Here is a 14,218-nt window from a genome sequence, read left to right as displayed (position 1 = left end):
CTTTCACTCTCACCTATTTCGATCAGTTATTCATATGTAAAAATAAATAAAAATAACTTTATTCAATAATCAAATAATTGCACCTTGTGATAATAAGTTTCAATAAATTAAAAATCTACTGATTTAAAAATGATTTTTAATTATTTCAATTGATTTAATACTCTAGTGTGGTCTAAATACAACATTTAATTAACTATAATTATAACGTTTGACATAATGTACGTGGAAAATTGAGTTTGTGTAATAAATATAAATCTCAATATAAATACCATTTCATAATATCACATTATTTAATTATGAAAAATGTTTTTTTTAATAATTTTTTTTATAACTTTTTTTTTTATAAATGATAATTTGTGATTGATCATTTTCAAATATACAAACCAATACAATAATAACACATAATAGGTTGTTAACATCTCGTTATCCTTTAATTATATACAGAGAATCTTATATTACTTATGTATTTGATAATAATTAATTTGAAAATCTTGTATCAAAATGATTATTTATATTATATATTATTAAAACAAACATATATTTAAACCTTTTAGCATAAAGATGCCTTGTATGATACATCATTTAAATGTCATTTCTTCTGTAAGGATGTCAATTTGTTAATCTTGTAGTAACATAGAGTTTAAAACAAATTTTAATTTCCTCCTAATGTGTATAATTTATCTTATAAATGGGGAACTAAAATGAGCTTGAGAATGATCTAAATGAAATGCATGATAATAAACCTAATTACAACTACCTAAATTAAAGCAAATACGCTTGTACGAGAGAAAACCTAATTGTGCATAACAAAGTTAGTTGTCCAAATGCAAATGCAAACAAGTATAAAATTATCTTAATCAACTATTGAATAAATAATTTAACAAGAGAAATGATAGAATTAAAATTCTAACAAAACTTGTAAAACTAAACTAACATAATTAACTAACCTAACTAGCAAGAACTGAAAATAAAATTATAAACCTAAAATTGAATTCACAAACATGATTTTAACGTAGAAACAAATGCAAAACATAAATTAAAAGTTTAATCAAGCATCATAAACCAAATTTTTTTATTCAAAACTAAGTTATAACCAGTGGTGTGAAAATTATTTAGAATAATTATCTAATCTGTAAAATAGGAAAATTTGTGGCATATCTGGAATTAAATGCTTGTTGGAGTAAATTTCAAATGCTAAAAATGTAATGTGAATGGTAAAAACATAATTAAATGTGAGCGTCAAAATATATATAATATTTAGAACTATAAAAATTAAGAAAGCATGTAAGGATTAAGTAAAACCATCTACATCAGAAAACACTTCCTCTTGATGTTTATGTGATTCTACTTTTGACTGCCAAATAACATTTTTTATTTCAGGTGTATGGTCTATGTATTGATTTAAAAGAAAAAACCTCAAAAACTATATTCTTACATTCAAATTAGAGATAACTGGACCAACAATGCAATGCAAAAAAATAAACTAAATTGAATAATTGTGAAAAATATTATGGACCAAAAAAAAAAACAAAGATAACAAATTAATTGGTTTAATGTTTAGTTAGGTCATTTTTTTTACCAGAATCTTAAATAGGTCTTTTTCTTATTCGTTTTCTCAATTGAATTTTTATTTTTGAAAAATTAAAACAAATAGATATTTGTCATCAAATTGGACTAACGACGTTAGAATTATGTTGACCTGGATGTTGATGTTAATTTTTAATGATGTGGCAAATTTTTAGATAATTTTAGTTGAGTCTTGCATGATTTTTTTGTTTTTTTTTTAAATTAAAAAAAATAAGATAAATTAATTGAACTTGATTGTCTTTTAGAATTAGGGTTTTCACCGGTCACCATCTTCCTCCCTCAATCCTTTTGTTCACCAGGCACCATTAACATCGTTCAACCACCATTTTCATCACTCTCACAACCATAACTGCATTGTTTCTGAAAGTTAGGGATTTTGTTTGAGAGTTTAGGGTTCACTAAACGTCCATCAATGGTGAAAGAGGAAGTTGATGGCCGCCACGTCTCAACTATGAGCCGTCGTGAGGACACCGCCACCACATTTCAACTTACACGTGTCACCACAACCACCAACCACGGTCATCATGCGCAAACCACAAAGACGCAATAGACTCCTAATTGCGAAACCCAACAATCATCATCTTCTTCATTCATCACCATTGCTCCCACCATGAATCCAAATCACGAGTCACCCAAAGTCAGCAACCATGACAAACCTAAGTTTAGTGCATCCTCCATTGACGCATCAACACTAGCACCTTCGTGAAACCTAAATAGCATATCAGTTCAATCATGCAGCCTCTATGGGCACCGCGACAGAGATAACGATCCAACCTGCAAAGAGAAATCAAAATCATAGAACCAAAAATAGCAGCAACCCATTCAAAGTGAGAGAGTCTTGAATCAGAGAACCCAACATCTTCGTCCCAAATCTCTTCAAACATCAACCTTACGAATGAACCCTAATTTGAAAAAAAAAGGGGTAAGTTCCCCCATTTTTTTTTTGAAGAAAGGGTAAGTCCTCTCAATTTTTTAATTCAAAAACAAAAATTATACCATATCATTTAAAAAAAAGTCAGCATGTCACGTACACACCACTCAAACGTTTGTCTAATTTGATGGCAAGTCTATTTGTTTTAATTTTTCAAAAATAAGGACATGATAAAAACGAATAAGTATGAGACCTATTTGAGATTCTGGATGAAAGAAAAACCTACCGAAACATTAAACCAAAATTAATTATACACTTATTAAAAAAAATCTACTTAAAAATTAAATTAACACATTTTCAAAATTAATTGAGATTTTTATAGTGAAAACCAAGTCTAGACTAAAAATAGTTTTTAGAACTAAATAAGATCCAAAAAGAATGTTATTAATTATGAAAAACATTACAAAATAAGGACTTATCAATATTAAACCTTTATGATACCTTTATGATGTTTTTCAATATGGAAAAATGAAAAACTGTAATGCATATAATTTTTTTCATGTTTTCCATCCGTCCAATAATAATTGGTCGAAGTTAGTCCAATGAAAAATAAATTAAAAGTTATATATACTTAAGTTTTAATTTCACTATTAATTTGAAAAATAATATATATATATATATATATATATATATATATATATATATATATATATATATATATATATATATATATATATATACTTAGTTTAAATATGATTTTCTTTATCCCTATTGAAATATAAAAACAAAAATATACTTTGACTTGGTCATTCGTGTGTTATTTTGATCAATTTATATTGTGGCACATTGTACAATGATAAAAAAATGAATATTAGTGACATTTTTAATCATTATTATTTATTAAAACTCAACATCAAGTTAAATTCAAGTTCATTCTTTTTGTCAAGTTTCAAATACTAAAAATTAAATTAAATTAAATTTACAATAAATAATTAATATAAAGTATTTGAAGATTAATTATTAATTTAAAATATTTTAAAGACTCGTACAGTTATAAAAAATATTTAAAAGTTAATTAAAATTTATGATAGATCTAACTTGTTTTGATCTTAATTATATTTTATTTTAAGCGATGACTTTGAGAGATCGAGACTGTTTTAGTGCACTTATTTAGTGAACTCATTAAAAAATAATTATGATTATCTCATGAATTAGTCATTACTTTAACATTTCTAACATTATCAATCTCAAGTCAAGATAATTAATATTTTCACTAAATCAAGACCAATGATTGCTCTTGATTTAGTGGTTCATAAACCATCAAAATGTTTAAATTAGTTATAAAATATATTAAGTTATTAAAATCTTTAACTTAAATATAATGATATATTTTTACGATAATAATATATAACAAAGAGTAAACAATATCACACTTATTTAAGTTAACTATATTTAAAATACACTTTTCACTGTCATGGATTATAATAATGATAACACTAATTAGCACCTATATGATTATTACCATTTATTTAGACTATAGATGCCAGAGCATCCTTTCCAAGATCGAATATTAAAATGCTACAAATTAATTTGAACCATTCCACATTATTTTTAATATTCAAATTCACTCTTAGATTCTCTCTTATTAACAACATTGTTAGACATTAAATTCTTCCTTATTTAGATTTGTCGGTTTCTATATTTCAGTCAAAATCTAAATTGACTTCACAAACACTCCAAACAATTAATCTTGTTTTTTCCCAAAATTTGACATACATAATCAAAGGAATTGACTAGCTTCTAGAAATTAGAGTGAAAGAAATTTTGACATACATAATTAATGATTAATTTTTTATCAATAACTTTTTTTTTTATTTACTACGGTTGAAATTCATCTACATCACATATTTTTGTAAACACATGAAACAATATTTAAGAAAAAAAATAGTAAGATTTGTTTGTAATAAAGTATTATAATTGTTTACATCTATTTTAAAGTATTAAATCAATTTACCGAACATGTATTTAAATGTTGATTTACGTTTTATCATAGTTATTGTTGGGTTAGAATAATTAAATAACTTATTATTAGTAAGAAAGAAACATTACGTTGCTTCATATGTTTTAAGAAAATAAATTTAGTATTATGACTATGTAAAAAATAACCAATGATTTGTATTACAATTGTGTTTTCGAATTATAAAAATGATTTGTTTTGTTATGAAATATGTATTATGGTACTTAGCATTTCAATATTTTATCTTCTTTATTGTTTTTTAGTTTTAGAAAATATTAGTGATAAAACAAAAATATCAAATGTTTAGAAATTTCGTTTTTTTTTAAATATTATTATGACTAAATTATTTTTGTTTTTACCATTAATTTTTATTTTTAAAATATATTAAGAATAAAATAATATTATGAGATAGATGTAATTAAAGAGTGAATATTTTATATATTTTGTTATCAATTTTTAATTTTACAATTTACTTAAAAATAATAATACGTAGATGGAATGAGAAAATTTTGTTTATTACATATACGTAGTTTAGTTTCATTATTATTACCAGATAAAATACGTTCACTTTCTTTTATGATAATAAATTATTATCATCATCATTATATATTATTATAATAATAAAATTAAATATAATTAGTTTTATAAAATAATATTTTTTTATTCTGTAAATAATTTTATAAATAAATAATAATAATTAAATTTAAAAAACATTCAAATTGAAAAAAATTGATAAGGAAAAATCTATACATTTTTCTTTATTAATTTTACAAAATATGACTATATATATTTTTTAATTTTAAATCGTAGTCAAAGATAAAAAAAGTATGAGATGGGTATATAAAATAAGATAACTTTTTTTTATATGTATTATTAACGGAAAATGTATAGAAACTGAAATGGGAAGCAATATGATTTTTAAATTGCAGCATATTTTAGTTAAATATATCCAAAACAGTAACTTATATAACTTAATAGAAAAAAAAATTAAGAATAATACTGAATCAATTTTATATAGAAGCGTAGGTCATGAATGATGTGATTCAAAAAATACAGTGATTTATAATTTTGACTAGAATTCACAATATTCATTCTAAGAAATAGACATTGGTTAAAATAAATATTTTTAATTCCTTAGAAAATTCTTCCAATAATTTTTACATTTTGCTTTTGGTTATCATTTATTATTTCATAACAATTTGAAAAAAAATGAATTTAAGATGTAAAAAATTACTATAACTTCATAAAAACTTATTATCCAAAGAAGCACTCACCATCCTAATTAATTAACAAATTTTACTTTATAGGGCTTAAAAATTGATTAAAAATATCAGCGACTCAAATTCAAATAAAACCAATCAAACAATACATGGTTGTTGACTAGATATGGAACATGAAAATAGGATTCAGTGATCATAAAAAAAAGAAACTAAAAAAAAATCAATCAGATTCCTTAAAAAAACAAAATTAGTTAGTAATAAAACTTATCTTATATAAAATTAATTAATATATTAAAACAATCAAGTGGGATGAATTTGTAATTGCCATAAATTACAGGTAAAAGTAAACGGGTTTACCCGGTTGAGTTGGGTAAGGCGATCCGGGTTAAAATACAGTGGAAGTGGATGGACATGGTTATGAGATTGGCGGAATGAGGTTGGAGAATTGATCGAGAGAGTGCGAAATCAAAATCCAAAATCCAAAAACCAAAAACCAAAACCAAAAACACCAATTGCGTTGGGACCATTCACCATTCACCATTCACCGCCTTGTCTTCTTCTTCTTCTTCCGTCTCTCCGAATCACGGTCAGAAAAATATCAAAACAGCTTCCCCTTTTCAATCTTTCCCTCACGCGCCTCAGATTTCAATCACCGATTTCACCATTATTATTAGATTATGTTACGATTATTTTTTTGGTTTTTTCCAATTATTACGAAATAGTTGCGGACAATTATGCGTTTTTTCTCTTCTCAGGAACAATCTATCTGAATCGCGGAGTTAAGATATGCAACAGAGGCTGAAGTTGCAGCAACAACAAGCCCTCATGCAGCAAGCCTTGCTTCAGCAGCAGCAGATGTACCACCCTGGCATGCTCGCCGCTGCCATGTCTCAGGTTAGTTTTTCCCTCCATTTTATTTTTTCCTTTTTTCTTTGTTTTTTGTTTTTCAATTAATTCTGAATTTCCCTATCGAATTTGTGCATCGGACGCCAATTGCATTTGCTGTGCTGTTCCATTTCCGTAGAGAAAGAAAATAGGGCTTGGGGATTAAAAGAAAACATTTAATTCACGTAATTAGGGTAGTTTAATTTTAGGCCACTTCACAGTCGTGTAGGGTACAATTGATTCCCGCGTTACTGTTTTCTTATTCTCTCCACAGGAATGATTATTCATAAATGAAAATCCCGTTGTTTGCTTCGATTTTATTTGGTTCATTTTCATCTAGTTTTCGTTGTCAAGAAAATTGCTGCTGCTGTGGTCTATTGTTGTCGTTTAAATTATTCTGAATTGTCGACTTGATATGATTTAATTGTTGGTTCTATTACGGAGTGCCGACTAGTGAGTTATATGTATTTGTGATTTGCAATTATTTTGCTCCCAAACTTTTAGCTCTTCAATATGTCAATGATTGCCAAAATGTTAGGTCGAAGTCAACTGGAATATGTCAAGAATTTATAACCTGTGTACCTATGAAGCATATCATAGTTGTCTCATTTAATGGAGGAACTGTTGCAGAATAGTTTTTGACGATTATGTTATGAATTAAAATTGTTTTATGCATTTGGTTGATTTACTATCTGATTTGTTAGAAGTATATGACAAATAGCTCAGTCCTTTGCCGTGTCTAAATATTGTACTGTATTTTTCTCTATTTGATTCTCTTCAAGGTTTCTGTCTGTATATAGTTGTTTGGACCTTCTTTCTTTTTGTCCGTTTTGTTTATTATTTGTTGTTTTGTAAACTTTGCAGATGGAGCCTGTTCCAAGTGGAAATTTGCCTCCTGGTTTTGATACTTCTGCATGCCGTAGCGTGTGAGTGTTTTATTTCTTTCATATTTTAGCTGATTTTTGTCCATAGTTTCATGTTTGTGCTCAAGTATGAGAATTTTCATTTTAACCAAATTCTAACAGCTGTAGATATATTTTGTTTTTGAAAAAATGGCGTTCTTATCTCACCTGAATTTCTGAGAGATAAATTTGATGCTACTGAAGTTCAATGTCATATTAAATAATCACTGCACTAGAATTAGTATAGTTGTCCTCTTTGACACCTTATTGATCTGAAGCTATGTTCTTTCAGTTATGTAGGAAATATTCATGTAAATGTCACTGATAAACTTCTCGCAGAAGTTTTTCAGAGTGCTGGTCCTCTTGCTGGCTGCAAGCTCATAAGAAAAGAAAAGGTTTTTGATTCAATATTCAACTCTATTTTCTTTGTTGGTGACCATTGATGCTATTATTATTATTGTTGTGCTTGTAAATGACCTCTTTTAACAGGCCTTCTCGCAAAACTAGAAAACCCTGTTATTTTTCCTATGTTTCCTTAATATTATGAATATGTTGATTATTAGTACTGATGAGCAAGCTTGTATTTTATTTTTTTAAAAACCTGGTTGGCATTAGAATTTAGAGTATATAATTACTTTACTCTGAACTTCTCTAATGGGACTCGTTTTGAAATCTTTATTCTACAAAGGTGTTATGTTTTCTAGGAATTATGGAAAGATAATTGCATTTCAGTACACAATTTGTTTGGTGATTCTGGCCTTTACTAACAAAATTATAGGTTTGAGTGTTTCCTACAATCTTGATTTTTAATTATTTTTTTGGCCTTTTCTTACTGTGTAATTGATGTTACAGTCCTCTTATGGTTTTGTGGACTACCATGATCGAGCATCTGCGGCCCTTGCAATAATGACATTGCATGGACGACAACTGTAAGCATTTTTGTTTGTGAACTGTGAATAAATTCTCCATCTTTATTTTCTGGAGATAGAGGAATCGTTATCGTTTTCACTTCTATATTCTTTTTTTACTGATAGACCAATTATTTACTTTTATACATGGCATTGCATAATATTTTCATGGCTCGAAGATGTTCTAATTGGACAATCTTGAGTCCTGGCAGGTTTCTCAGAGTTCACTTTAATATGTAGCTACTTTGCATGATTTTTTCTTTTTATTTCTGTTTGCAGATATGGTCAAGCACTCAAGGTGAATTGGGCATATGCAAATAGCAGTAGGGAGGACACATCAGGTTAATTTTAAGAACAGTTCATATGGTTTTGTGATTTCAATTATTTTGCTTCTTGGGGGCATTCTTTTTCTTTTTTCTTTTCGATTGTATATTCCTTTAATTTTAGTTTAAAATCATCAGGGCACTTCAATATATTTGTCGGTGATTTGAGTCCAGAGGTTACTGATGCAACTTTATTTGCTTGCTTCTCAGTCTATCCTAGTTGTTCGTGAGTTCCTCATTGCTTTTTTGTTTTTTTCTTCATTGTGAATTTTTTGGTCATTGGAGCAAGGTATATTCTATTTTTATTGTGACTGTTGTAGTCCTTATTAGTGGTGAAACGTTGAAGATAGTTAACTGGGGGGAACTTTTCAACAAGTTACTCAGCCTTGAAAGGTGTTTTGGTTTCTGGAATTTACTTTTCCATCTTCTCTCATTATTTGCAGTGATGCAAGGGTTATGTGGGATCACAAAACTGGTCGATCAAAAGGATATGGTTTTGTTTCTTTCCGTGATCATCAGGTAATGAAGATATCAACCAATGAACCATCCTGAAAGGGGAAAAAGTTAAAAGCTTTTTATGGAGCCACAAAAAAGAATAATCATTTTCCAAATAAACTGGACTAAATATACATGTGTTGTAAAAAGATCATTAAATTGTTTTCCTTGTAAATTAAACGGGAACAGAACAGTCAATATCTCCAGATCTCAACTTCATTTCAAGTGCCATACAAATTTTATTTATTGTGTTTTTGCTGGATGTGAGTATGAACTTTTTTAGAATATCTTCCAAGTTAAACCTAACAAAAAATTAGTTTGGTGTAACTATGTTAATTATGTGTTGAATTGATGAAATGATGCCTCTTTATGCATTTGATATATGCAGGATGCCCAAAGTGCCATAAATGATATGACAGGTTTGGCATTCAGTTGTATACCTTTGTTCCCTGCTTCTGTGTCATGTTTTTTGTTCATACCAACTTGTGGTATTTCCTTTATCATGTAGGCAAGTGGCTGGGAAATAGGCAAATACGATGCAACTGGGCAACTAAGGGTGCTGGTACCAGCTCCAATGAAGAGAAGAGCAATGAAAACCAAAATGCTGTTGTGCTTACAAATGGATCTTCAGGTATCGTGTACCTTTCTAGATAGAAGCACCTGAGCCTATATTCCCGAAACCATGAAAAATATAGATGAAGACTTAAGTTTACTTTTCTTTTTCCTTCTACAGTTCATGCTATGTTTTTGTCTGGTATGTGTTATTGATTGTGCTGAATGACGCCATACTGATTGAAAATATAATGGAATGATGTAACTCACCGATCAGAGTAGCATGTATATTTTGGTGGTTTAGGTTGGAGATCCACAATGCCTAAAGATATTATTAAATTATAGTATATAAGTGGATTGATACCTCAATTTGTATGTTAGTTTTGTAAGATTGAGTTACCTTTAGAGTTCACTTTCTTAGATTGTGTAAAAGTCTATCTTAAAGTTTGTTGGAATTATTTGGTCATCCCCTATTAGGCCATTATTAGATCATCTACAAATATATAGTCTCACGCTAATCCTTGGTGTGAAGGGTGTGTTTGAGATCCTACATTGAGCAGTTTATTGAAACTGAGTTAGACTTAAATTTCATAGTTGCTAGACACCAACGAAGCTGCACTTTTAAGTGTTTGATTTGTTGGGCACCAGTTTTGATGCATACTTGGGTCTCAAAAAGTAACTTAAGTAGACACAAATAGCATGGTTAGTTTAGTTTGTATTGGATAAATGTTGTGCTTTTGCATGGTGAGCATTTAGCGAAGTTTGTTATCCACTACTATATAATCTTTCCATTTTTATTTTTATAGTTACTAAAAGGTTTTTGCTGCCTAGAACTATTTCTAATTTGAAATCTCAGTGAAGTAATTGTTGCATTTGCTTCTCCGTTTCCTATGCACTTGTGTAACTAAATTTGCTCATCTATTTCCTGCGTGCTTCTGGAAACCACCATGGAATTTTAGAATTGTTGACAGTGACAGATACTTATAATTCATTTTTTCTGATGTGTTTTACAGATGGTGGTCAAGATAATAATAATAACGAAGATGCTCCCGAAAACAATTCTTTATACACCACAGTTTATGTTGGCAACCTTCCTCATGATGTAAGTTATGTGGATTGAAGAATGAAATATTATGTCGTTATTATTTTCACATTGTAAGAACAAAAACTTTGTTTAATTTCTTTATTCACGAATATGGAAAAATATTTAGGTATTTCTAGATTGATCTGGCTTACTAGAATTAGCTTTAAACATAGTTTTGGATGAATTGCTGAGGGGTGCATATTTTACAGTGATGTATATCTGAATCACCCTTGTTTAAAGTGCCAGAAAAATGCCATAAGATGTATAAGTTAGTTCCCATTTCAGGCTTTCCAACTTAATGACTTACATGTACTTAAAGGACAGACATGTTGGCCTTTCAAGAATTTATTGACTTGAACTTAAATTATTGTATTCAAAATTCGTGCATAATTTTGTTCTAGTTTTCGATCCATGTGTTATGATATTTCTTATAACTTCTCAAATGTGTTTATGAATTTGGCATTGGCAATAGTGACCCAGGTTTCTTAGAGTGTCAATTTACCTCCACCATAGATTGGTACTGCAAATCCTGTAAAAAAAAGTCTTTACATCTGGGGAGCAATTATCTGTCGTGGTTTGTGGTTTATTCACAACGTTGTCAATCTGTTTCATCATTGAGTCTTATCTGCTGCCTCTTGGTTTGGATCTGTTCTCGAAGTGAAAGAGGGGCATCCCCGTTGATTTGTGGGGAACTGCAAATATGGTGAAGGCATTTGTTGTGCGTCACATGGTTGCAGAGCTCCTTGCAACCGTATTATTGTTGCTTCTTCGTCTGATGCAGTCCATAATTCAAAATCCTGGTTGAAAATAAATTGTCTTAATTTATTAAAACCTTTTTCCAACATTTAGTCCTCCTTCCTAGCATCTACTTGTCGTTGAATGTGTCAAATCTGTGACAGCATTTCTCCGAATTGATTGATCTGAATGTCAGTCTTGCAATTTATTACAAATAATGAACTGTTCCGTTTACACGATTCTTACACGTGGTTTGAGGGTAACAGGTAACACAAGCTGAACTCCATTGCCAATTCCATGCACTGGGGGCTGGGGTAATTGAGGAGGTTCGAGTTCAAAGGGATAAGGGTTTTGGATTTGTTAGATACAACACTCACGACGAAGCTGCCTTGGCCATTCAGGTGGCTAATGGAAGAATAATCCGTGGGAAGAGTATGAAGGTGAGAATTATTTCGCTTATCTGGTCAACTAATTTAATTGCCATTTCTTCTTTGGTCTGGTGGTTGCCCATAAAGTAATATGCCCATGCGAATGTTTTCCCCCCTTTCCAATAGCCGAGATCGTGTTACTCAGTACTCGCATGTAAAGAGACACATGCTTGCACCTAGCCGTACCCTTACCTTTGTCCCTTCCCTGAGGCGCTGATTTACATCATGGGAAGGAGGCCATGTTTTTACAGCATTCTTCCATGCCTGTTACGGACTGATGGACCCAATTTAATATCGTTGGAAAGTTAAAATACTTTTGGAATATAAATGTAATTTCGTGGTTGTGATGCACCTCTAAGTATAATAACACTTAAATTCAGGCTCTTTCTACCGTTGCCTAATTTTGAAGGCTGGAGCGTATGCATTCATTATTTATGGACGAGTAAAAATTATTTTACTTGATTTGTGCAGTGTTCGTGGGGTAGTAAACCAACTCCTCCTGGAACAGCTTCGAATCCACTACCTCCTCCTGCTCAACCATATCAAATACTTCCGACTGCAGGGATGAACCAAGGTTATTCTCCTGCTGAGTTGTTGGCTTATCAGCGCCAACTGGCCTTGAGTCAGGCTGCTGTATCTGGTCTTTCAGGTCAAGCTCTTCTACAAATGACCGGACAACACGGCCTAGCTCCTGCTTCAATGGGCGTAAACTCTGGGGGATCTCAAGCCATGTATGATGGATATACCGGTAATTCATCAAGACAGCAGCTTATGTACTATCGTTGACGCTTGGGCTTGTGCAGATTCACAGTTGCTTTATCATCTTCTGGGGGACTTTGATGTGCCATCACATTTCTCTTTGGTTCCCCACAGCATGTCCTTTTCATACTGGGCTTTTTCTATTGGAGGTATTGTGGCTTGATATTTACTTAGTTTTTACGTCGTGTTGTAATTTGTATTGTTTGATCTAACGAGGATTTTATGACTCAGAAAAAGGGATCTATGTTTTGCTAGAAAGAGAAGCGAATTTTATGTTTGGGTAGTTTTAATTTGTTATTGTGTATTATAAGTATCGACTCAAGATCATGTTAATAATTCTATGCCTTTTGTTTTCCTTTCGTGCCTCGTGAACGGCAGAATACTTACAGACGCGTTACATCAGCCGTGATATTTTCTCGGAAAATCAATTATGGTCTTGATTTATCAACTTTAATCCCTGTCACACTGCCGCATTCAAAATACCTTGATTTTTCTTTTGATGGTTCATATTTTCTAAATGTTTTTGCGAACTAACCCTTTTTTTGGTCAATTGCCAGTTACCCTTTTAGGGGGCTAATAGGATATGAAGCCACCTGTGAAATTAAATTACTATTACTTTACGAAAAATTTCTCCGTTCAGTAGTGGTTTACTTTTAGGATAAAATAATTAGTGATATTTAGTTCCTGTCACGTATAGACTGGATAAGGCATAAAACGTAGTGGTTCAAAACCACAATATAAAATTTCCTCAACTTTGGGGAATGAAATTTAGGCCAGTAATTTGCGTTTTGTTTGATACTACAGAAGAAAATTAGTGCCAGATAAAAATAAGGGAAAATAGATAATAAAAAAATAGGATAATTTTGGATAGTTTAGTTTAAAAGAAATAATAGGAAAGAAATTGAAACAAAAAATTGACTTGTTGGGTCTTAGATGGAAGGAAGGGAGATCGTTATACCATAATGAAAAAAACGTTATTTTAACCTTAACTCATTGTATAACATTAGATGCATTTAGACAATCATAGAAAACAAAGAAAACCAACATATAGACAACTATGAAAAACACAAGCAATTATCAAAGGCAAGATGCGAGAAACATAATCTGTTAAAAAACAAAGTATTATTTACCTTTGGCTTAGTAAAGTGGAGAATAAAATAGTGAATAACTGATTTGAACAGTAACAGTGTTTGCAAGCACAAGAAAAGAGATAAGATGACAAACACATTCTATTTCTCCATTTTTATCCTACTCTACACACAACATACAGTGTTGATAAAAGGCTTCTATTGCTTTGACCTAAAAATTATTAATAAAATGACCACTCATAAACAAACATTACGTGAGTTAAAGTTAGCCATAGTTTCTGCTTTTGACGGACTCATTTTTCTCTCTACCGCTCTATATATTTTCTGTTGCTTTGTTCATAATGTTCACCCTACCCAAAAATAT

General features: G+C 30.3%; 1 protein-coding gene across 1 annotated transcript; it reads left to right on the top strand.

Annotated features, from left to right (window-relative positions):
* Window positions 1–6,109: 6,109 nt before the first annotated feature.
* On the top strand, window positions 6,110–13,121 carry LOC148198941 (oligouridylate-binding protein 1-like). The gene is made up of 13 exons (XM_088113354.1): window positions 6,110–6,281; window positions 6,451–6,589; window positions 7,445–7,506; window positions 7,775–7,877; window positions 8,335–8,411; window positions 8,670–8,731; window positions 8,852–8,939; window positions 9,157–9,232; window positions 9,597–9,627; window positions 9,717–9,839; window positions 10,774–10,862; window positions 11,846–12,019; window positions 12,479–13,121. Exons 2-13 carry the CDS (start codon window positions 6,482–6,484, stop codon window positions 12,791–12,793), a joined length of 1,308 nt encoding a protein of 435 aa, XP_087969480.1. The 5' UTR covers window positions 6,110–6,281; window positions 6,451–6,481; the 3' UTR covers window positions 12,794–13,121.
* The last annotated feature ends 1,097 nt before the right edge of the window (window positions 13,122–14,218 follow it).

This window comes from Vigna umbellata, chromosome 4, assembly GCF_029865625.1.
Source record: "Vigna umbellata cultivar VRB3 chromosome 4, Vumbellata_1.0, whole genome shotgun sequence".
Taxonomy (NCBI): domain Eukaryota; kingdom Viridiplantae; phylum Streptophyta; class Magnoliopsida; order Fabales; family Fabaceae; genus Vigna; species Vigna umbellata.
This window is presented reverse-complemented; position numbering and strand designations above follow the sequence as displayed.